The sequence below is a fragment of the Coregonus lavaretus genome, assembly GCF_964263955.1.
Source record: "Coregonus lavaretus genome assembly, chromosome: 10".
In the NCBI taxonomy this organism is placed as follows: Eukaryota; Metazoa; Chordata; class Actinopteri; order Salmoniformes; family Salmonidae; genus Coregonus; species Coregonus lavaretus.
The window spans coordinates 21,067,936-21,094,743 of record NC_139997.1 but is presented as its reverse complement, the minus strand read 5'-3'; the positions used below and the strand labels follow the sequence as shown (position 1 = coordinate 21,094,743).

The following is a 26,808-nucleotide window of genomic DNA, read 5'->3' as shown; positions in this document are numbered from 1 at the left end:
CAAATCAAGCTCACATTGACAGGGCTGCTAATTAGCCGCTCAGACATTAGCTAATTCATTTACATTTTAAACAGAAATGGCTCTCATTAGCAAACTCCTCTTTAATTGATCCTGATTGTGCTTTGTCATTGCTTTTTCTAACTATGTTATCAGATTTTCCTCCCATCCCATGATCCTTTGGGGCTCAGAAGCTTTCCCTCATGTAGCCGTCAAATCCTTGCTTCTTCTGTCCTTGTTTCCTCAATTCCTCGCAAAGCTTATTGCAAGAGGAGGTCCCAGGGAGGGACCTTGGATCCTTTTTCCTCCAATGCCTTTTGAGAGGAGATGAGGAAGCAAGGATGGAGGAAGCAAGGATTTGACAGCTAGTAACAGGTAGTGGCGAGATCATTTATATGTATCTCCTATCTGAGGGTGCCCAACAAAGTTGCTACCGTACATTGCAGCCAATGTAATGATGGTCATCAATCCACCTAGCAACTAGTGCCGGGCTATCATTTATCTCTTGGCTGGGGCCCTGGGAGCAGCCCGGGCTACTGACAATGATCTGCAATCACTAAATGTCCTCTGCTGCGACCTATCCATATCTTAGAGCTGTGGTCCACAGATAAATAATAAGCTAGCTACTAGTACACAACATTTTAAGCTTAAAGCTTTCTCCAAAGTTGTGTTCTGGTTATGACATGATTAACAATTTAAGGGACAGTCATTGTATTGGAGTGAAAACAATTGTTGTACAAGGCTATATAGTGAAAGAGGATGTGAGTCTCTGGAAGATGTTATTTGTCTGACTGCGTCTTTTTTTCTTGAAGCCAATGGAGATCTTTCTAATACATTGTGTTCCTAATATTGCCATATTTCCAGCTGTCAGTATCCATGTCCTTCAGATACATATCATTAGGATGATACTGGTGTTATTTTTTACATTGGGTTTCTCATATGCTGTTGCTATGAATCAAAATCCCATAAAAAATAGTGTCTACTACTAACACCATGTACAAGACATTTTCCGTGTTTATCAACCAAATATGTTTGCTTGCACCCTTACATGTTATGCTGCTTTGCCAGGTTGATTCTGTATTTTATTTTCTATCTATTCAAGATGTCTCCTAATTGGATCTGCATTTGGCCATTAATAATGTTCAACAATTTAGATTTCCCAGTAGTGCTATTAACCCACTGAAGCATGCTGGAGTCAATCAGTTTGGAAAGTTTAAACTGCAAGGCACTCCGCAACCTGATATAAAAGTGACACAAGGGAAATGAAAATGTGAGGACATAGAAATCAGTCTGAACATTTTGTGAAAATAGGTTTATACTGTCTATTAGAAAGCAAATGAACACAAATTGATGCCGCTGTCACTGCTAGTCTGCGTTTCAATCCGGATAGACTAATATTGTTGGAGTGAGAGACAAATAGAATTACAGCTTGCAATTCCACAATAAACAACATTGAAGAGTAATATGACTTCATCAGATACTAAAACCATGTAACATAATGAAATGTAAATGGCCAGTTTGACAGGTCTATTTACACTACAGCGTTGGGTTGCCATTAGAGTTCTATTGCCATTGGGGTTGTATTTAGGTCATTTAAAGACTTAGGTGATTGCAGCACACAACCAATTTGGATAGTATTTGCTTGTAAATGCAAGGTATGATGTAATTTTTTTTACAATTGCTTCTACTGTTGTAGCTGGCAACTCAAGACCACATACTGTATGGGCTAATGCTTAAGGGTGGCAATTTAGGCTATTTAATTATGTTGAATCGATGAGCCGGCATGCCAAAAAACGGTACATTTAAATATCCTGGTTCACAGAATGTTAATTCTTAATACTTCTAAATATTCCTCTACATGCAGCTCTCCCAAGGAGGAACACAGTACATTAATATGTTATTGTATTTCATTCAACGCACTAAACCTTGCTCAGTGAAATGTTGTCTCCTGCATAACTTACTGGGTTTTGCTGTTTAATGCATAACCTATTAATCAAACGAAATACTTTATGGCGTCTAATATAACCTATATGATTATTAGATTAAGGGAAGAATTAAGGATGATTTTTATATACTGTAAATAAGGCATCTGTCTGTTGGACGGTAATAAGGAATCTGGAGTGGAATTCTAGTAATTCTTCTATTGAATGTCCCTCCACTCGAGAGATGGACACTTTGTTAGCTCAGGGTGTACGATGTCAATGTGGCCTCACCATTAGAGGCCAAGGCAAAAGCCTAGTCCACACAGTAACAGTCAATAATGAGAATGTTGCTCGGTGCGGAAAACAGGCCTTCTGGTCTCCGCAAACACCCTTGAAGTACGGACATCACTCCCCGACATTTTATCAACTCGTTATTCCGTGGTATTTATCGCCTTTCAATGACCTTCCAGAACGGATGATTTTGTGGGCCGCTTAATCAACAGTGTTTGTCCGGTTGGGCTTCTATGGTGGTGGGTGAACTCTGTATATGTCTCAGCCCAGATTCCTGAATGAAGAATTGAGGCCACATCATAAGTAACACTTATCATCGAGGCACACATGAAGGTATGCTCGAGTGCACCACCATATTTTTGATGGAGGCCAGAATTGATAGGCCCAGAAAAAACCTGCTGGATGTCCGCTCCAGTTGAAAGGATTTATGGTGTAAGAGCTCATACTGTAGTCATTAGGGAAGGATGGAGAGGCAGCAACACTGGATGGCTTACAGACATGACTGTCTTCACTGCAGCAGTCGAAACACAATCCCAAAATGACATAGTTATTTTGGAAACGAGGGTGTGATCTGAGGGAAAATATTTTTGGGTCATTCCTTTTGAATTCAATCACTTTTTTGACCGCACCCCTTTTGATTTGAACAAAACTTTACATACATATTTGCCCATAGTAGAAGTGGTCAGAAAGTGACCTGAATACCAAAACATTCAGGAGGTGCTCAAAGTTGCTCATTTGCAAACCCAACCACACCATGAGACATCCAAGTATTCATCACTGGAAAAGATTAACAGTTGAGTATGATACCATTTAAAAGCTTACAAACAGGATTGTCAAACTATTTTATAAACTATTTACACTTTACTGTAGGTGTCCCTTATGCATGCATTTATAAAGTCTTTATAACATCTTTATAACACATAAACATTTGTCATGACATATTGTAAGTAGTTTAAAATAATTATGAGTCACGGTATGAGATATTATAAAACCGGATATAATGGGTGTTAAAAACGACTGTTCATTCTGTTGTCATATGCTCTGTAAACTGTTTTTTATTTTTATTTATTTTTTTATGGGGGGTGGGGGGCTAGATCAGCTTTAATATTGCAGATAGATTGTAACTTCCATCATTGTAATTGTCTGCATCACTTCCAATCCCCCATATGTTTTTTCTCCCTTGCAAATATATATATATATATATATATATATATATATATATATATATATATATATACACTACTTTTCAAAAGTTTGGGGTCACTTAGAAATGTCCTTGTTTTTGAAAGAAAATTATATTGTTTGTTCATTAAAATAACATCAAATTGATCAGAAATACAGTGTAGACATTGTTCATGTTGTAAATGACTATTGTAGCTGGAAATGGCTTATTTTTAATGGAATATCTACATAGGCGTACAGAGGCCCATTATCAGCAACCATCAGTCCTGTGTTCCAATGGCACGTTTCCTAATCCAAGTTTATCATTTTAAAAGGCTAATTGATCATTAGAAAACCCTTTTGCAATTATGTGAACACAGCTGAAAACTGTTGTGCTGATTAAAGAAGCACTAAAACTGGCCTTCTTGAGACTAGTTGAGTATCTGGAGCATCAGCAATTGTGGGTTCGATTACAGGCTCAAAATGGCCAGAAACAAATAACTTTCTTCTGAAACTCGTGAGTATATTATTGTTCTGAGAAATGGAGGCTATTCAATGCGAGAAATTGCCAAGAAACTGAAGATCTCGTACAACGCTGTGTACTACTCCCTTCACAGAACAGCGCAAACTGGCTCTAACCAGAATAGAAAGAGTAGTGGGATGCCCCGGTGCAAAATAATTCTACTTTGTTTGTTTTTACTCCTGAACTTCCTCTACCCTCAACTTCTCTGATCATTTTCATGATGTCCATCCGGTTAGCCATATCTTTCCAACTGTGCTCTTTCACAAAAGCTCTCAACCTATAACCTATATACTTATCATGGACACAGTATGCCTTACATTAGTGATCTTGTTGTTATTAGTTGTTGTTAGTTGTTATTAGTCCCATCCTTCAGCTCCATTCAACACCTCCCATATAACACTTGCCATATATTTCTCAACTGTACTGTGATGTTTCACAAAAGTTATGTACCCTTCTATTCTCATTGTTTCTACAGATTGTGAATTGAAAATAAACATTTTTGCTAAAAGTATTATTATATTATTGATCGATTGACTATAACTTTTCAGATCACCCAGTAGTGCTATCTGCAGGGTTAGCTCCAGGTAAATATTGCAATCCTTCAGCCATTGCTGGACCTGTGTCCAAAAACAAGCTATAAATGGACAGTACCAAAACAAATGATCTAATGCTCTGTAAACTGTTAATAACGACTATTATTACACAGTCTGCATGACAACTTATGTAATATGTTATTACATGTTGCATAAGAGTCTACATACTAGATGTTATAACATGTTGTTATGTAATTTACCAACCCTTGTGTCACACTATTACATTGAATGGAATGATGGGTGTCACAACCATGTCATATGCCCTTATATAGTGTGCACAGACACCTTAAGTAAAGTGACAATAATTTGAGGTGTTATAAAGCAGTTATGAATGTGCTTATACCACACGAGGATGAGTTGAGTATCACAAAACTTTACCATTCAAAGGATCTCCAAGAAACATGGGCAAATGGAAACACAGATGTACTTAGGATTTGTATTTATTTAAAAAAGGAAATAATACCAACAACTTGCCAAGAAAACACAAAAACTTTGAAACGGAACGGACAACAAAATCAAAGTTGCTGGGGCACAACAGGATTTGTGACAGCTGTGAAAAATATGTGCAGGCTACAGTAACAATGACAGCTATATTATGAAATAAATTGTGAGTTTATCAGGTAAAATGAGGTAGTGCAATTGCAACATTTTGTTGGCCCACCTTATGGCTAGCTAGCTATCTAGCTAGAAATCTGCTAGCACTAGTTACACTATATATACAAAATAATGAGGACACCCCTTCAAATTATTGGATTTGGCTATTTCAGCCACACCCGTTGCTGACAGGTGTATAAAATCGAGCACACCAACATGCAATCTCCATAGACAAACATTGGTATTAGAATGGCCTTACTGAAGAGCTCAGTGACTTTCAACGTGGCACCGTAATACGATGCCACCTTTCCAACAAGTCAGTTCGTCAAATTTCTGCCCTGCTAGAGCTGCCCCGGTCAACTGTAAGTGCTGTTATTGTGAAGTGGAAACATCTAGTTCCAAACTGCCTCTGGAAGTAACATCAGCACAATAACTGTTTGTCGGGAGCTTCATGAAATGGGTTTTCATGGCAGAGCAGCCGCACACAAGCCTAAGATCACAATGCCAAGCGTTGGCTGGAGTGGTGTAAAACTCGCCGCCATTGGACTCTGGAGCAATGGAAACACGTTCTCTGGAGTGATGAATCACCCTTCACCGTCTGGCAGTCCGACGGACTAATATTTTTTCCAGAAATTATCTCATTGGACAGAAAGCGGCACACCTACCCACATCCATACAAGATCTCACCTCGTGGAGTTGCAATGATCATGAGAACGGTGAGGAATCAGCCCAGAACTACACGGGAGGATCTTGTCAATGATCTCAAGGCAGCTGGGACCATAGTCACCAAGAAAACAATTGTTAATACACTACGCCATGAGGGACTGAAATCCTGCAGCGCCCGCAAGGTCCCCCTGCTCAAGAAAGCACATATACATTCCCATCTGAAGTTTGCCAATGAACATCTGAATGATTCAGAGGAGAACTGGGTGAAAGTGTTGTGGTCAGATGAGACCAAAATGGAGCTCTTTGGCATCAACTCAACTCTCCGTTTTTGGAGAATGAGGAATGCTGCCTATGACCCCAAGAACACCATCCCCACCGTCAAACATGGAGGTGGAAACATTATGCTTTGGGGGTGTTTTTCTGCTAAGGGGACAGGACAACTGCACCGCATCAAAGGGACGATGGACGGGGCCATGTGCCGTCAAATCTTGGGTGAGAAATTCCTTCCCTCAGCCAGGGCATTGAAAATGGGTCGTGGATGGGTATTCCAGCATGACAATGACCCAAAAAACACGGCCAAGGCAACAAAGGAGTGGCTCAATAAGAAGCACATTAAGGTCCTGGAGTGGCCTAGCCAGTCTCCAGACCTTAATCCCATATAAAATCTGTGGAGGGAGCTGAAGGTGCGATTTGCCAAACGTCAGGCTCGAAACCTTAATGACTTGGAGAAGATCTGCAAAGAGGAGTGGGACAAAATCCCTCCTGAGATGTGTGCAAACCTGGTGGCCAACTACAAGAAACGTCTGACTTCTGTGATTGCCAACAAGGGTTTTGCCACCAAGTACTAAGTCATGTTTTGCAGAGGGGTCAAAAACCTATTTCCCTCATTAAATTGCAAATCAATTCATAACATTTTTTACATGCATTTTTCTGGATTTTTTTGTTGTTATTCTGTCTCTCACTGTTCAAATAAACCTAAAAATAAAAATTATAGACTGATCATTTCTTTGTCAGTGGGCAAATGTACAAAATCAGCAGGGGATCAAATACTTTTTTTCCCTCACTGTATACGCCATACATCCAGCGTTCATATACAGTATTTGGAAGTTTACGGAAGTTTAGTTGTGTTAACGTCAAACTTTGAATTTGGTCACACTTCAGAATAGGGAACACATTTTAAGGTACTATGTCCTTATTAGTCTATTGACACAGCTTATTAAGAGTATGTTTATTGTTTAACATGCTCTTAATGAACAACTAATACATATTTTATATGGCTAACAATTAAGTTATTTATGATTGACCAGTAATATGACTTAGTTTCGAGTCTCATAGCCAAGGGTCTGAATACTTATGTAAATACAGTATCAGTTTTTTAATTGTATTAAGTTTCCAACAATTTCTAAAAACCTGTTTTCGCTTTGTCATTATGGTGTATTGTGTGTAGATTGATGAGGAACATTTTTTAGTTAATCCATTTTGGAATTAGGCTGTAATGTAACAAAAAAAGTAAAGGGGTCTGAATACTTTCCGAATGCACTGTATAATGTTTGAATAAGAAAATACTTATTTAATGCCTAATACATGACTAATAGCATGGAATAAAGACCTTATTAGCTACTTATATACACACTTATAAACTACTAAGTAGTGACTAATACAGTGGCTTGCGAAAGTATTTTTCCTATTTCGTTTCATTACAACCTGGAATTAAAATGGATGTTTTTGGGGTTTGTATCATTTGATTTACACAACATGCCTACCACTTTGAAGATGCAAAATAAAAAAAATTGTGAAACTAATAAGAAAAGAAAACATAAAACTTGAGCGTCAATACTTTGTAGAGCCACCTTTTGCAGCAATTACAGCTGCAAGTCTCTTGGGGTATGTCTCTATAAGCTGGGCACATCTAGCCACTGGGATTTTTGCCCATATTCAAGGCAGAACTGCTCCAGCTCCTTCAAGTTGGATGGGTTCCGCTGGTGTACAGCAATCTTTAAATCATACCACAGATTCTCAATTGCATTGAGGTCTGGGCTTTGACTAGGCCATTCCAAGACATTTAAATGTTTCCCCTTAAAACACTCGAGTGTTGCTTTAGCAGTATGCTTAGTGTCATTGTCCTGCTGGAAAGTGAACCTCCGTCCCAGTCTCATATCTCTGGAAGACTGAAACAGGTTTCCCTCAAGAATGTCACCGTATTTAGCGCCATCCATCATTCTTTCAATTCTGACCAGTTTCCCAGTCTCTGCTGATGGAAAAACATCCCCACAGCGTGATGCTGCCACCACCATGCTTCACTGTGGGGATGGTGTTCTCGAGGTGATGAGAGGTGTTGGGCATGCGCCAGACATAGCGTTTTCCTTGATGGCCAAAAAGCTCAATTTTAGTCTCATCTGATCAGAGTACCTTCTTCCATATGTTTGGGGAGTCTCCCACATGCCTTTTGGCGAACACCAAATGTGTTTGCTTATATTTTTCTTTAAGCATTTGCTTTTTTCTGGCCACTCTTCTGTAAAGGCCAGCTCTGTGGCGTGTACGGCTTAAAGTGGTCCTATTGACAGATACTCCAATCTCCGCTGTGGAGCTTTGCAGCTCCTTCAGGGTTATCTTTGGTCTCTTTGTTGCCTCTCTGATTAATGCCCTCCTTGCCTGGTCCATGAGTTTAGGCGGGCGGCCCTCTCTTGACAGGTTTGTTGGGGTGCTATATTCTTTCAATTTTTTTATAATGGATTTAATGGTGCTCCGTGGGATGTTCAAAGTTTCTGATATTTTTTTATAACCCAACCCTGATCTGTACTTCTCCACAACTTTGTCCCTGACCTGTTTGGAGAGCTCCTTGGTCTTCATGGTGCCGCTTGCTTGGTGGTACCCCTTGCTTAGTGGTGTTGCAGACTCTGGGTGTCACGACTTCCGCCGAGGCTGTCTCCCCTCCTTGTTCGGGCAGGTTTCGGCGTTCGTCGTCACCGGCTTACTAGCCACTGCCGCTCCATATATCATCATTCCATTTGTCTTATCTTGTCAAATACACACACCTGGTTCATATCCCCTCATTAGTCTGTGTATAAGTGTTCCCTCTGCCCCCTTGTCCTTGTGGGTGATTGTTTTATGTGAAAATGAGTGTAGCTCGGTTTAGCTACCCATACTTTGTATTGCCAGGGCTATTTCACCCCGTGTGCCTGTATTGAATTCCAGTGTGCCTGTATTACGCCCTGTGCTGTTGACGCTATCCAGCGTAACTATGTACTACGGAATAAACTCTGTATTCGGTGATTTACCCTCCTGCGCCTGACTCCTTCAAATCACACTCTCACACTGGGGCCTTTCAGAACAGGTGTATATATACTGAGATCATGTGACAGATCATGTGACACTTAAATTGCACACAGGTGGACTTTATTTAACTAATTAAGTGACTTCTGAAGTTAATTGGTTGCACCAGATCTTATTTAGGGGCTTCATAGCAAAGGGGGTGAATACATATGCACACACCACTTTTCCATTATTTATTTTTTAGAACTTTTTGAAAGAAGTTAATTTTTTCATTTAACTTCACCAAGTTGGACTATTTTGTGTATGTCCATTACATGAAATCCAAATAAAAATCAATTTCAATTACAGGTTGTAATGCAACAAAATAGGAAAAAGGCCAAGGGGGATGAATACTTTTTCAAGGCACTGTATGTATACCTTAAAATAAAGTGTTACCATGTTTTCTTGGCAAATTGCTGGTATTATAATGTGTTCTTAAAAAAAATGTGGATGGTAAAGTTTTGTGATACTCCCAACTCATCCTGTGGTATAAGCACATTAATTAATGTAACTTTACGTAAGGTGTCTATACACACTCTATAAGGGCATGGCATATGACATAGTCCCCTGTAGCTCAGTTGGTAGAGCCTGGCGCTTGCAACGCCAGGGTTGTGGGTTCGTTTCCCATGGGGGGCCAGTATGAAAAATGTATGCACCCACTAACTGTAAGTCGCTCTGGATAAGAGTGTCTGCTAAATGGCTAAAATGTAAAATGTAATGACACCCATCATTTCATTCAATGTAATTTTTACATTTACATTTTAGTCATTTAGCAGACGCTCTTATCCAGAGCGACTTACATATTTTTTTTTATACTGGCCCCCCGTGGGAATCGAACCCACAACCCTGGCGTTGCAAACGCCATGCTCTATCAACTGAGCTACATCCCTGCCGGCCATTCCCTCCCCTACCCTGGACGACGCTGGGCCAATTGTGCGCCGCCCATGAGACTCCCGGTCGCGGCCGGCGGCGACAGAGCCTGGATTCGAACCAGGATCTCTAGTGGCACAGTTAGCACTGCGATGCAGTGCCTTAGACCACTGCGCCACTCAGGAGTACCAGTAATAATGTGACACAGAGGTTAGTAAATGACATAAAACCCTGTTATAACATTTGTATGTAGACTATATAATAGCCATTGTTATTAACAGTTGACATTGGTTTATATGACAACAGGATGAACAGTCATATTTAACACCGATTATAACCGGTTTTATAACATCTCATGCCGTGACTCATGACAATTGAAAACTACTTATGACGGTTTCTGACAAATGTTATGTGTTACATAGCTGTTATAAAGAATGCATGCATATATTTTTTTTTACGTGCAATTCTAAATATTTAACGTCAATTATCTAAAACGCTGATATTTTCTTTCTCGCATATGTTGTGGCTTAAACCCTATTGTATATCATCTGAGCTGTTTATGTTGTGCCTGCCATCGGTTGAGACACAACATGCTCTTGAATACAGGGTTGCTGTAATTGTTTGGCTAATAAATGTACTAAAATGGGAATCAAATTGAAATTTCAACTTTTAAATGTTACCACAAAGATGGTTGGAGGTCCACACATCAGAGAACGTTGACTTGAATGGGAATAGTTTTAATTTTTTATTATGCCAATCTTCCCATTTAAGTTGACATTCGACGTGGGTGGACCGGCGGCCATCTTTGTGGTAGTACTTGGAAGTTACAATTTCAATTCAATTAAAATGTAAATGGTGTACCAGCTCAATTGCAGTGGTCTGAATGGATAGGTCCATTCTATGATTGAAATGACACCCACCCTGTATTCAAGAGAATGCTGTGTCTCAGCCGATAGCGGGTACAACACAAACACCTAAGATGATGTAAATTAGGGTCTGAACTACAACATATGTGAAAATGAAAAATAAATCTGAATTTACATGTTTTAAGATAATTGACGTTAAAGGTTAGAAAATTACAATTTTTTTCAAGACGTTGTAAAACATACTGAACAAAAATATAAACGCAACGTGAAGTGTTGGTCCTATGTTTCATGAGCTGAAATTAAAGAGCCTAGAAATGTTCCATATGCACAAAAAACGTATTTCTCTCAAATGTTGTGCACAAATTTGTTTATATCCCTGTTAGTGAGCATTTCTCCTTTACCAAGATAATCCATCCACCTGACAGGTGTGGCATATCAAGAAGCTGATTAAACAACATGATCATTACACAGGTTCACCTTGTGCTGGGGACAATAAAAGGCCACTCTAAAATGTGCAGTTTTGCCACAGAACACAATGCCACTGATGTCTCAAGTTTTGAGGGAGCATGCAATTGGCATGCTGACTGCAGGAACATCCACCAGAGATGTTGCCAGATAATTTAATGTTAATTTCTACCAAAATGTTCTTTTAGAGAATTTGGCAGTAAGTCCAACCGGCCTTACAACCGCAGACCACGTACAGTATAACAACGCCAGCCCAGGAGCTCCACATCCGGCTTCTTTACCTGCGGGATCGTCTGAGACCAGCCATCCGGACAGCTGATGAAACTGAGGAGTATTTCTGTCTGTAATAATGCCCTTTTGTGGGGAAAACTCATTCTGATTGGCTGGGTCTGACTCCCCAGTGGGTGGGCCTTGCTCCCAAGTGGGTGGATCTATGCTCTCCCAGGCTCACCCATGACTGCATCCCTGCCCAGTCATGTGAAATCCATAGATTAGGGCCTAATGAATTTATTTCAATTGACTGATTACTATATATGAACTAACTCAGTAAAATCGTTGAAATTGTTGCATGTTGCGTTTATATATTTATTTCGTATAATTTGACAATCTTGTTTGTAAGCTTTTAAATTATATCAAACTCAAACGTTAATCTTTGCCGGTGATGAAGGCGTGGATGTCTCATGGTATCGTGGGGTATACGAAATAGGTAACTTTGAGCACCTCTATCTCCTGAATGTTTTGACATTCAGGTCCAAAAACTCACTTTCTGACGACTTCTACCATGGGCAAATATGTATGGAAAGTTTCTTTCAAATCAAAAGAGCTGCGGTCAAAAAGTGATTGAAATCAAATGGAATGACCCTTTTGTTTGTGAATGCAGTCATTGCCAAGCGACATCAGTGTCTGTGAAATCATTGAGAGCTGCTGAATCTTGTGGTTGTCATTGGTTCCAATCCCCTTGCCTACACTTCTGCTGCACATTACCACTCATGGTTAATTAGATGCTTCTTTAGAGAATGTCCTGTGAAACTTTTTTTGTCTTGCTGTGTTGTTGTCAAACTGTTTCTAGTTCTTAAGGTGGGCTTTCGTCTGTTGTGCTGCAGAAATATTGTTTTGGTCATAATCCTTATTTTGCCTTCGTACTGTAGTTTATCAGAAACACAATTAATCTAGGCATTGTACTACCTGAACTATACTGGAGTCACAAGATCTGAGCTAAGCAATATTTGCCAGTCCTTTTGCAACATTTATTTCAATGTTAAATGCCCATATAATACTTCCAACCTTGGGTGATATGTTGCGTTTCAAACATTCTGTACACTCTTCACATCTCCATGTTTTACTATGTTAACACCCATTTAATCCTCTCTTAGAATGTTGATTGAATGTGGTGAACACAGAGAACACAGTGAAACTGACAGTTGTTGCTGTCAGCGGTTCACATTGACACCCACCATTGTACTACGAAGCAAAAGGCTTGACACTGGGTTACAAGCGACTCTGACAGCTATCATATATTCGCTATCGTTCATTGTGATAATACAGTAAGATGCAGCGAGACTGAGTACACATCCAACACTGCTGAACTTGCTCTTGAATAAATGAATACCCGATAAATAATTAATCATAATTTCCTGCCTTGTTTTTGGAAGGAAGAGCAATATGCACTGAGTATACAAAATATTAAGAACACCAGCTCTTTCCATGACAGACTGACCAGGTGAATCCAGGTGAAAGCTATGATCACTTATTGATGTCACTTGTTAAATCCACTTCAACCATTGTAGATGAAGAGGAGGAGACAGGTTAAATAAGGATTTTTAAGCCTTGAGACATGGATTGTGTATGTGTGCCATTCAGAGGGTGAATGGGCAAGACAAAATATTTTAGTGCCTTTGAACGGGGTATGGTAATAGGTGCCAGGTGCACCAGTTTGTGTGAAGAACTGCAACGCTGCTGGGTTTTTCATGCTCAACAGTTTCCCATGTGTATCAAGAATGGTCCACCGCCCAAAGGACATCCAGCCAACTTGACACAACTGTGGGAAGCATTGGAGTCAACATGGACCAACATCCCTGTGGAACACTTTCGACACCTTGTAGAGTCCATGCCCCAATGAATATGTAGTATTAAAACGTCAAATTTCAAAGTTGCTCAAAATGTAAAATGTCGAAGTGTTTTTGACATCCTGTGTTGCTTCTACCCGCCCTGCTCAGCATCATCCTTCATTAATTCCGGATACCTAAGTTAAAAGTTAAGGTTTGGGATAGGGTACCACTACCACTGGGATTGAACACGCAACCCTCGGAAGGACTATGCTGAACAGGAATAACAACCTTGTGCATGACCCTCGGAAGGACGATGCTGAGCAGGAGGAGCAACCCAGGGTGTCAAAAACACTTCGGAAGGTGACTTTTGGAGCAACTTGAAAAACTTCCATTTGGAGAAATGTGGATAAACACCAGAATCTGAAGTGAAATTGGAAAAACTGTGAGATCTTCTTGGCACACTTACATGCATTCAAAGCAGCCCTATCAAATAACTTTTAATGAATAATCATATCAATGGATAGAATCTGTGAATTAATGGCTGCAGCAACGGTCACTGTCACTGCATAACAAATTAGGCCTAATTAGAAAAAACTATCAATTAAGTTGTTCAAACGACTTAGTATATCATTCAAACAACTTAGTTAAAAAATATGAGGTACTAAGTCGTTCAGACGAGATAATTCTAAGACTCAAAGTTATTATTTTTTTGTTGCCTTGGGCTTCAGGGCTTCCGTATTTAGATTAACAATAAATATGATGTTCCTGTAAGTCTCTCAGTCAAAAAATGGAATGACTTGAGTGGCTATACTATTTCAATTACAAGAAGAAGGAATTTTGTATTCTGATTAAACTAATCATGGTCCAGATTGAAGGCCTGTACACTCAGTAGCTCACCAAGACCAACGTTGGATATCTCTGCTCTGTAGATATTCAACTTAATAAGTACTTACTGCCAGTTTCATTAACTGCAACATGGAACAAACTTTTACAGCAAGGGTAGTAGTAAATAGTTTAAGAGAAGCGGGAGGATGGTACTGTTATCTCTGCCCATCTACTCGGTCTTCTTTAACTTCATGAAATAAACTTGAACATTGATTACAACAAAGACGACTAAGTAACTGCATGCCAACAGAGTGGCAGTGGACTAATGAATCTAGTGGGAATTGTTGATCTACAATCTACAGATCATAAGGACAATCCATAGTCAGTTATTTATCCTGTCAGATAAATAAAATCATAACCAATCTTTCACAACAACCATGATATGATAAGAGATTGCAACGTGAACGAGGAGTCACTTCACTAAAACAATCCAATAAGGCTGTATTGCTGGACAGAGCAAAGGTTGTTTGCCTTTTGTCAATAAATATAACTTTTGTTATACTGCTGAATATTGTTATTTTGCTTTTCCTTAGGTAATACTTCGGAAGAAATCAATCACCCACATTAACCTTTAGCCTTATCACGTTTCAGGAGAAGACCCAGATGCAGATAGTGTCGAAGTAACAAAAGTTTATTACAAAAACAGGGGCCAGGCAAACGAAAGGTCAAGGGCAGGCAGAGGTCAGTAATCCAGGGTGGTGTGACAAGGTACAGTACGGCAGGCAGGCTCAGGGTCAGGGCAGGCAGAATGGTCAAAACCGGGAAAACAGGAACTTGAAAATGCCAGGAGCAAGGGGAAAACCGCTGGTAGGCTTGACGAAAAACAAAGCGAACTGGCAACAGACAAACAGAGAACATAGGTATAAATACACTGGGGATAATGGGGAAGATGGGCGACACCTGGAGGGGAGTGGAGCGAATCACAAAGACAGGTGAAACAGATCAGGGTGTGACAAGCCTTAGATTTACATTGCAAATTTGTACTGAAGTACAGTTCTCCAATAGTTTTGATATCTGTCTGCGAAGACTGTCTGATACACGACTGTAGCTGTATTCCCATCCTTCCCTCTCTTGCTCTCCTCGGTCCCTGTTTATTATGCAGTGGAAGTGGAAACGGTATTATGAGCATTATGATATTCCTCCACTGAAGTCCATTGGATTGAAGGTTAGGCATGGAGGTTATGATCCAATAATCTGTCCTGAATATGAATCACGTTGTTTGTTACCACCAGTTCTCTCTGGGACTCAGTGTAGGCTTCTCTCTTTTTCAAATAAATGGTTAGACTGGGCTTTTCCACAGGGCCTGGCTACCGTAGAATACCAAGGAAATGCAAATCGGACTTGGCATAGGTTCCCATTGTAAATTGAAATGTTGCACAGGTGCTGACATTTAAAGCAATGTACCATGGTAATTGTGACAGAATCCCTTCGTAAAATACTAAGCAAATGTTTTGTTTCCACAGAATGCATGAATCACTTCTAATTAAGCCTCATGTATGACATTTGGCGTTAAGTGTGCATAAAATCAGTTTATGAGCATTGAACATTTACCACCAATCAATGGGCACACTGTATGTATGGAAATACACGCAAATATAGTTAAAATATAGGGTATAAACTCACTGAAAGGGACAATCTGCGACTGGTATATCCATTTCTAAATGATATGTACTCATTGATTCTTGAAGAATGTAACTTATATATGCCTCATGAGCTTAGTTCAACTGTCGTACCCCATCAGAACCCAAAATATGATCTTGTTTTACTCCATTGTTTGTAAACAATGAATTTGTAAACAAACACTGTACTTCAAACATGGTTAAAACGAGGTTAGTCCTGGGCAAGTCCTTGGTAAAGAACTACAGACATTTAGTCCCATGTGGAAGTGCAGCCAACAGGTTCACAAAGCTGCTTCTCACTATTGAAGTTACAGTGTAGGGGCTCTAAGAGTCCAGATGACTGCCCACTGATTGGCTAGTGGGCCCGGTGTGATTGTTGCCGGGGTCCCCGTGTACAAATCAGAGGTCAGTGCACCCAGGTCATCAAGATACAAGAGTTTATGACCCCAGACGGTAACATTTTACATCATGTTGCCTCTATTACTATGTAACTAACACAGTAATAACTGTGTTAACAACATAGTAGTTACATAGTAATATGGTTGTTGTGAAATCAGTTATTACACAATTGAAACGTTTGTTATGTGCAAAAGTAGAATGTAACTAAAAGGGTTATACCTAATGTTCTCCTGTCTCCTAATTTATCCTGGTTAGCCTATTGTCTGCAAAGGTTGTTACATTGTAACTACATAGTAATTATAAAGGTTATACCCTACTGGGTTTCACTTTACACTTTACATGACAATTACAAGTATATCCTATGTAACTACATTGTTCTTACATTACACTTGATTCTGTATAGCCTTTGAGCCAGGTCATAACATAGATAAACTATTTGAAAATGACTGGTAGTTAATGACAGAATGTGCCTGATAACAACTGTTGTTACCAGGTCCTAGTCTGTTTATCAACCCTGGTATTAGATGTGGATTCAATGGTAGTGACACATTGTAGTTACATGTAACAAGGTCATATTTTGGTTTGAGTTATTAACATCGTAATTCACAGATGACTTTAAAACGTGTAATTACAAATATTAGTTACATAGTGGAACAAGAAAATGTGTAATAACATCAGTAGTTACATGTGGAATAACCTTCAGCAAGTGAATGTGTAATTACACATTCCTTGTTCCAATTGTGTAAACTGATTCCGCAACAACCCTATTATTTGACTACTAAATTGTTAACACCGTTATTACTGTGTAGTTACATAGTAATAGGGGCAACTTAATGTAAAGTGTTACCCCCCAGACTCCTAGGAAATAGCGGTGAATAGGTTCTAGAGTGGGACTTCGTGGGAGGGCTGTAAGTGGGTTTTGAACTTCTCAATTCAACACTCTTATACAGTTACCCCTGCCACAGTTAGAGAGGTTATGAGGAGAGATATTAAAGGAAACTTTTTGAACACACTTCTGCAATCCCCCTTCAATGCACTACCTCAAGGAATATGTTACCATGCAAAATGCATCTACTGTCAATGAATATTCCAGTCCAGATTAACAGAGGAACAATCTTCAATAGGGTACAATACTTGTATTGGTGTGCCACTCTCCAGAGATAAAAGCCTCACTGAGAGCTATCCTATCTAAGATGTCAGTTCTTTTGTCAAGGTCCTGGGGACTTGATTAAAATACTCAAGGGCATAGTATTGGTCTGAAACAAAAGCCTGCACATCATGTGGGTCCCTAGCAACAGTATTGAAGAACATTGCTAACCAATATTGTATAAGAGAGCCCAAGGTCTTACTTGATCAAAAACGTCATACAAAAGCCACATCCTCATACAATATTATCAGTCAGACATATCAGTCAATTAATATCACTTGATTGTGCTTTACAATAGAATGGACACGATAGAACACTGTAAAAATATGCTGGAATGCTTAACACTCATCCTCTCCTCTCTCTGTTTTCTCTCTTTATCTCACAGATGTACTGTGGACAGCAAGGTATCGCGGGTGGCTTGGCTCAACCGCACCACCATTCTCTATACGGGCACTGACAAGTGGTCTCTGGACCCTCGCGTTGTCCGAATGGACACACCCGTGACAGAGTACAGCATAAAGATCCAGAACGTGAATGTACACGACGAGGGGCCCTACGTGTGCTCCATCCTCATGAGCAACAAACCCAAATCGTCCAAAGTGCATCTCATTGTTCAAGGTACTGCTCTTCTTCACTCAGATTCTGCCCATTTTCCATAGTTCTCCTGTGGTTTGCGATGAGTTTTGTCAAGTTGCCATCTAGACTCATAGGGCTGATTGATATCACTGTCTTTGCTTGGTAGTCTGATTATGTAATTAACTGGAATTCGCCAAACGTGACTCCCTGAGATTAAATTGGGATTTAATCTAGATTTAATTTCAGATCGTTGATAGATATTGATTTGGGGGCACAGCAAGTTGGATAACTGTGGCCCAGTTTCAGAGTAAGGGCTTGCTAAATCTTGCTGTCGATACCTGGACTTTTGTTATCATTTACAGTGAAATCAATTTCCCCCACGCTCAGTTTCCAGAAGCAATTAGCACCACTGCCCTTTGTCGTCTTTTGAGGTACAGATCATGTAGACACACTCAATTGACATTGAATTAAAACTGAACGAGATGAACTAACAATGAGAGGATCTTGCATTTAGAAAGGGACTAACGCTACAACATTACAACAGACAATAGTATGCAATCATAAAACAACTGATAACTGCTGGACGAGACATTATTTGGCAATGGCTATTTCTTGCTCAAGAGTCACCAAGGATGATTTATTGTCCTGTTTGGAAATGCAACATTTTGCTAAGAAAACAATGTATTATCTATTATTCATCAACCTTTTGAATTTAGCCCTGAAAATAATTAAGGGAAAAATTTATAAAATAATAGCCAGTTATTTTTTGGGAACATATTAGATGTACCCAAATTAGCAGTGGCATGCAGATTAAGAAAATAGTTCAGTCTGTAAACCCAGAACACTTAAATTGTTATTTCGAACTGTAATTAACAGATCATTGATGGGGATTTCGGCTACACTATATGATTACTCTTGATAATACGTCAATAATATATTATTGTTGCTTAGAAGTGGAAGCTTTTGACACAGATTGATTTCAATTCCTCACCGTTCTCATGATCATTGCAACTCCACGAGGTGAGATCTTGCATGGAGCCCCAGGCCGAGGGAGGTTGACAGTTCTTTTGTGTTTCTTCCATTTGCGAATAATCGCACCAACTGTTGTCACCTTCTCACCAAGCTGCTTGGTGATGGTCTTGTAGCCCGTTCCAGCCTTGTGTAGGTCTACAATCTTGTCCCTGACATCCTTGGAGAGCTCTTTGGTCTTGGCCATGGTGGAGAGTTTGGAATCTGATTGATTGATTGCTTCTGTGGACAGGTGTCTTTTATACAGGTAACAAGCTGAGATTATGAGCACTCCCTTTAAGAGTGTGCTCCTAATCTCAGCTCGTTACCTGTATAAAAGACACCTGGGAGCCAGAAATCTTTCTGATTGAGAGGGGGTCAAATACTTATTTCCTTCATTAAAATGCAAATCAATTTATAACATTTTTGACATGTGTTCTTTTGGATTTTTTTGTTGTTATTCTGTCTCTCACTGTTCAAATAAACCTACCATTAAAATTATAGACTGATCATGTCTTTGTCAGTGGGCAAACATACAAAATCAGCAGGGGATCAAATACTTTTTTCCCTCACTGCCTTCAAGGGGTGTGAATACAGCCTGAATTTTTTTTTTTTCAATTGGGCTTATTTTGTCCCTGGCCTACGCACAATACCCCATAATGTCAAAGTGGAATTATGTTTTTCAAAATGTTTACAAATTAATAAAACATTAAAAGCTGAAATGTCTTTAGTCAATAAGTATTCAACCCCTTTGTATGGCAAGCCTAAATAAGTTCAGGAGTAAAAACGTGATTAACAAGTCACATAATAAGTTGCATGGACTCATCACTCTGTGTTCAATAAAAGTGTTTAACATTGTTTTTGAATGACTACCTCATCTCTGTACCCCACACATACAATATTCTGTAAAGTCCCTCAATCGAGCAGTGAATTTCAAACACAGATTCAACCACAAAGACCAGGGAGGTTTTCCAATGCCTCGCAAAGAAGGACACCTATTGGTAGATGGGGGAAAAAAACACATATTGAATATCCCTTTGAGCATGGTGAAGTTATTAATTACACTTTGGATGGTGTATCGATACACCCAGTCACTACAAAGATGCAGGTGTCTGTTGTGTAATCAGACTTGTCTATACATGAGTAAAATAACTACCAACGGTGTATCTTTATGAAGGCAAATGTATTGCTAACTTGACGTTGCTTCACATTACAAGCCACATGAGAGAGAGTGATGCTTTCCTCATGAACCCCTACATTCCCACAGGCCCTCATTAGCATATGGCAAATCAGGATGCAATATGCAAATAACACCATAGTGTCCTTCCTAACTCAGTTGCTGGAGAGGAAGGAAACCGCTCAGGGATTTCACAGAGGCCAATGGTGACTTTAAACCAGTTATAGAGTTTAATGGCTGTGATAGGAGAAAACTGAGGATGGATCATCAACATTGTAGTTACTCCACAATACTAACCTAAATGACAGAGTGAATAGAAGGAAGCCTGTACAGAATTAAAATATTCCAAAACATACATCCTGTTTGCAACAAGGCACTAAAGTAAAACTGCAAAAAATGTGACAAAGCAATTAACTGTTTGTCCTGAATACAAAGTGTTTTGTTAGGGGCAAATCCAATACAACACATTACTGAGTACCCCTCTCCATATTTTCAAATATGGTGGTGGCTGCAACATGTTATGGGTATGCTTGTAATCGTTAAGGACGGGAGAGTTTTTCAGTATAAAAAATGTAACGGAATGTAGCTAAGCACAGGCAAAATCCTAGAGGAAAACCTGGTTCACTCTGCTTTCCACCAGACACTGGGAGATTAATTCACATTTCAGAAGGATAATAACCTTAAACACAAGGCCAAATCTACACTGGAGTTGCTTACCAAGAAGACAATTAATATTCCTGAGTGGCCGAGTTACAGTTTTGACTTAAATCTACTTGAAAATCTATGGCAAGACCTGAAAATTGATGTCTAGCAATGACAACAACAAATTTGACAGAGCTTGAAGAATTTTGAAAATAATAATGGGCAAATGTTGCACAATCCAGGTGTGGAAAGCTCTTAGAGACTTACCCAGAAAGACGCTGCCGAAGGTGCTTCTACAAAGTATTGACTCGGGAGTGAATACTTATGTAAATGAGACATTTCTGTATTTGATTTTCAATACATTTGCAAAAATGTCTAAAAACATGTTTTCATTATGGGGTATTGTGTATAGATGGGTGAAAAAATAAATAAAAAATAACACTAGAACCAACAACGGCCACTGACATTTGATTTTGTAAATAAAATAAAATAGTCCAAAAGCTACGTCCTATTCCTTCCCTGACTTTTCCTAAATGTTTGTATTTTACATTGCTCATTTCTCACAATTTTGAAATCTCTCTTTTTACCTGTTTTTTCCCCACACCTATTCCCAACTTAACCCACCAAGACGATGTGCTGTAGGACATTGGTACCTAGCCAGGTGCTAATGCGTCTCTCTCTCCTCACTGAATGAATGACAAATGGATGAATGGGTGATAATTGTGCACTTTACTTCACAATTGAATTTAAATTAGGCCTAACTGAATGATAAGGAGGGTGAAGAGGTTGATTTAATTTAGGAAGACAATAATATAATGATGAGTTTGTGTTATGCCTATATATCAGTGTTGGCGCTCATGTTTATAGCAAATAATTTGACTGTGCGCCATGTGGGTTGATATCACTCTCTTTTAAGTTTTACTTTGGAAAAATAAGCTGTTAAGGGACTGTTTTATGGTCTATAACTCTATTACTAGTTGAATGTATTGTAAGTGAAACTAAAACATGCTATGTGTTACAGTAGGCCTTTAGAATAATACGATGCCAGCCCACTGAATGAATGACAAATGGATGAAGGGCGATAATTGTGCACATTACTTACAATTTAAATTAGGCCAATAGTGTATTGATGAGTTCGTGTTATACTTATATTTATCAGTGTTGGCACTCATGTTACTAATTTCACTTTGCGCCATGTGGGTTGATACCATTCTCTTTTACCTTTTACTTTGTAAAAATAACCTGTTACGGGACTGTTTTATTTACTATAACTCTATTGCTAATCACATTTATTGTAAGGGAAACGAAAACATGCTATGTGTTGCAGTAGGCCTTTAGAATAATGCAAAACATATCCTTGACTCTATCCAAGTTGATGAGCGAGGGGAAACAAACTATGCCAGTCAGCCTGCGAAGCCGACCCATCTAAACTACACCTAAACTACACCAAAATTAATTTCACACATAATAAGAGTTAGCCTATAGACAAGATCAATAGTCTGATGAGTGACAATATTATCAGTTGTCTTTTACGCTGCTGCCACTCTCTGTTTATTATCTATGAATAGTCACTTTAACTCTACCTACATGTACATATTATCTCAATTACCTCGACTAACCTGTGCCCCCGCACATTGACTCTGTACCGGTACCCCCTGTATATAGCCTCACTACTGTTATTTTACTGCTGCTCTTTAATTATTAGTTTTTTGTGTAAATAAGGTATTTCTGTTTTTTATTTTTAATAAATTAGCGAACATTTCTAAAAACCTGTTTTCGCTTTGTCATTATGGGTTATTTGATGAGGGAAAAAAATAATTTAATTAATTTTAAAATAAGGCTGTAACGTAACAAAATGTGGAAAAAGTCAAGGGGTCTGAATACTTTCCGAATGCACTGTATCCTTGACTCTATCTAAACAAATAACTATTGTTGTTATATTTTTACATGGATATATTTCCACAAATATTTATTTATGCAATTCATGCTTTACAATTGTTGATGCACTATTTATCAAGCGTTGGTGCTTATGTTTGGGCACCTTGCGGGTTGATATGCATCTGATGCTAAAGGGGACGCCCGGCAACGTTCTCAACGTTCTCTAGCAGGTACTTATAGGCTGAAAGACCAGGCTGTTCTAGTGTTAATCCATTTTGAATTCAGGCTGTAACACAACAAAATATGGAATAAGTCAAGGGGTATGAATACTTTCTGAAGGCACTAACAGAACCGAATATAATAGCATAGTATAATGTTACTCTAAGACAAAAACAGCATCACATTTTTCTCTCATGGCCGAAACTCAACAGCGCACGCTGCTAGGCAAAATATACAGGTAGGCTATGCTACAGTTTAACTCAATCTGCTCTAAAATTCACTCATTGTACGTCATTCAAAATAACACTTTAGGTTATTTTCAAACAACACTGTACATTTACATTTTAGTCATTTAGCAGACGCTCTTATCCAGAGCGACTTACAGTTAGTGAATACATATATATATATTTTTTATATACTGGCCCCCCGTGGGAAACGAACCCACAACCCTGGCGTTGCAAATGCCATGCTCCATCAACTGAGCCTGGGCCATTCCCTCCCCTACCCTGGGCCAATTGTGCGCCGCCCATGAGTCTCCCGGTCGCGGCCAGCTGTGACAGAGCCTGGATTCGAACCAGGATCTCTAGTGGCACAGTTAGCACTGCGATGCAGTGCCTTAGACCACTGCGCCACTCAGGAGTACTCAAGAAGATCGAAATGCATATCCCCTTGAAACTGATTGAGATCAAATGGTTGGAAGGCTGCATGGATGTTTCACCGGGAAGAAAGGTCCAGAAAAGTCGGATCCGCAGCCACTGCCTAAAGAAAAATAACTCTAACACAAGGAATCAGATTTCCCAACTGCTGTGTTATCTGATGGCAGACTTTCGCCTATACTTTATATCTGTCCTAAACGTGACCCTCTAAGATACTACATAGCTCTTAAGTTGGTGGGTACAACATGGCTGAACTTGTCGGGGTGCTCTTATTGTATGATCCAAAGAGACTTCAATGGAGCACTCTGAGAAACGCTGTGTGAGAGCGAAGGTGACTCATGGGTCCCAGGACCTCGGTTCACGGCAACCAACACAGCATGGCAGCCCTCCACCGCACCTCAGCTTTTAATATTTCATGCTCTGTTTAGCCATAAAATGCTTCACAAAAAATAGACATCCTGCCTATTTATACAGCACAGGGAAGAGGTAAGAGTAGGATTGTTCTGGTCTCTTTCATAATTACTGTATAAATATCTTATGCAGAGTTACATTAAAACACGTTTTTCTGCAAATGGGTGTTTTAACCAGCTTTTAAACCACTGTCGGCAAATACTATTTTGGATTATGTTTGCTGTAATGTCAGTGCTACATCTATTTTGGTTGAGAATGACGCCAACTGGAAAACCATATCTTTGCGAAAACCTGCATGCACTTCCAGAAACATCCATCTGTGATATCGATCAGAAGTAATTCAATAGGGTATAAGTAACAAAGGAGAATGTACAGGAGCCCCAGACAGAAACCTGAAACTTGGATTTAACCTGAAACTTTTCATTTTGTAGAGAACACAAAGAAGTATTGTAACAAGGCTTTATACTTACAAAGGGGACCAAGGTTATGTTATTATTGCAGAGGCGGCGTTTGAATACAATTATCTCTCAACCGTTTAAACCTGAGAGAAGTGAGTGAATCCCAGTTTGTATTCACAAGATAACAATGCCACTTTCACAGAAAATACTTTATAGGAAACACTAACAATTCCTAACAATCATTTCTGTTTCTTAGTAAGATGTTATAGCTGTAACCTTCACCCATGCTTCTCAACCTGGAACCTCTGATATGCAAGTTATCTCTTGAGGAATTCTTAGTAATTCTACACTGAACAAAAATATAAACGCAACATGTAAAGTGTTGGTCCCATGTTTCATGAGCTGAAATAAGATCCCAGAAATGTTCCATACGCACAAAAAGCTTATTCTCTCAAATTCTGTGCACAAATTTGTTTACATCCCTGTTAGTGAGCATTTCTCCTTTGCCAAGATAATCCATCCACCTGACAGGTGTGGCATATCAAGAAGCTGATTAAACAGCACGATCGTTACACAGGTGCACCTTGTGCTGGGGACAATAAAAGGCCACTCTAAAAGGTTTTGAGGGAGCGTACAATAGGCATGCTGACTGCAGGAACATCCACCAGAGCTGTTGCCAGAAAATTGAATGTTCTCTACCATAAGTCGCCTCCAACGTCGTTTTAGAGAATTACAACCGCAGACAATGTGTAACCGCTCCAGCCCAGGACCTCCAAATCCTGCTTCTTCACCTGCGGGATCATCTGAGACCAGCCACCCGGACAGCTGATGAAACTGTGGGTTTGCACAATTGAAGGATTTCTGCACAAACTGTCAGAAACCGTCTCAGGGAAGCTCATCTGCATGCTCGTCATCCTCACCAGGGTCTTGACCTGACTGCAGTTCGGCGACGTAACCGAATTCAGTGTGCAAATGCTCACCTTCGATGGCCACTGGCATGCTGGAGAAGTGTGCTCTTCATGGATGAATCCTGGTTTTAACTGTATGGGGTTGTGTGGGCGAGAGGTTTGCAGATGTCAATGTTGTGAACAGAGGTGGTGGGGTTATGGTATGGGCAGGCATAAGCTACGAACACAATTGCATTTTATCTATGGCAATTTGAATGAACAGACACACTGAATCTTGATGAGATCCTGAGGCTCATTGTCATGACATTACTAACTGCCATCACCTCATGTTTCAACATGATAATACATTTACATTTTAGCAGACACTCTAATCCAGAGCGATTTACAGTTAGTGAGTGCATAATTTTTTTTTTTCATACTGGGAATCGAACCCACAACCTGCCGGCCATTCCCTCCCCTACCCTGGACGACGCCGGGCCAATTGTGCGCCGCCCCATGGGACTCCTGGTCACGGCCGGCTACGACAGAGCCTGGATTCGAACCAGGATCTCTAGTGGCACAGCTAGCACTGCGATGCAGCGCCTTAGACCACTGCGCCACTCGGGAGGTAATAATAATAATACACAGCCCCATGTCGCAAGGATCTGTACACATTTCCTGGAAGCTGAAAATGTCCCAGTTCTTCCATGGCCTGCATAATCACCAGACATGATGCTCTGGATCGACATGTACGACAGCGTGTTCCAGTTCCCTCCAATATCCAGCAACTTCACACAGCCATTGGAGAGGAGTAGGACAACATTTCACAGGCCACAATCAACAGCCTGATCAACTCTATGTGAAGGAGATATGTTGCGCTGTATGAGGCTAATGGCGGTCACACTAGATATTGACTGGTTTTCTTATCCACACCGCTACCTTTTTTTTAAAGGTATCTGTGACCAACAGATGCATATCAGTATTCACAGTCATGTGAAATCCATAGATTAGGGCCTAATGAATTCATTTCAATTGACTGATTTCCTTATATGAACTGTAACTCAGTAAAATCTTTGAAATTGTTGCATTTATATTTTTGTTCAGTGTAACATGTTTCTCAGCCCTGATCTCACATTGTGAGGTATAACATCTCTATGGCTTTTTAACATTGAGTATGTTTACATACACATACACACTAATAATTCGATATTAAACATCAGTAGTAGTCAGGGTACATGGCAGTGTTTACATACACATACACACTAATAATTCGATATTAAACATCAGTAGTAGTCAGGGTACACGTAGACATATGGCAGTGGTCCTCTGTAGCTCAGCTGGTAGAGCACGGCGCTTGTAACGCCAAGGTAGTGGGTTCGATCCCCGGGACCACCCATACACAAAAATGTATGCACGCATGACTGTAAGTCGCTTTGGATAAAAGCGTCTGCTAAATGGCATATTATTATTATTATTATTATGACACTCTGCATTAGAGGTCTTCACGGATCCACCAGTACCCGAATACCCGAGACCCGATCCGGGACACGAGCGGGTCCGGATCCAGAATTCTAAATAATGTCACAGGTCTGATGTGA

At 39.7% G+C, this 26,808-nt stretch overlaps 1 protein-coding gene across 1 annotated transcript in view; it reads left to right on the top strand.

Annotated features, from left to right (window-relative positions):
- LOC311136545 (opioid-binding protein/cell adhesion molecule-like) overlaps positions 1-26,808 on the top strand; it is a gene marked incomplete at both ends in the record, with an annotated part of 251,840 nt that overhangs the window by 79,793 nt on the left and 145,239 nt on the right. Inside the window, one exon of the mRNA XM_084170712.1 lies at positions 17,744-17,976. Within this exon, the coding sequence (XP_084026838.1) occupies positions 17,744-17,976 (233 nt within the window). The remainder of the gene's footprint in view (positions 1-17,743; positions 17,977-26,808) is intronic.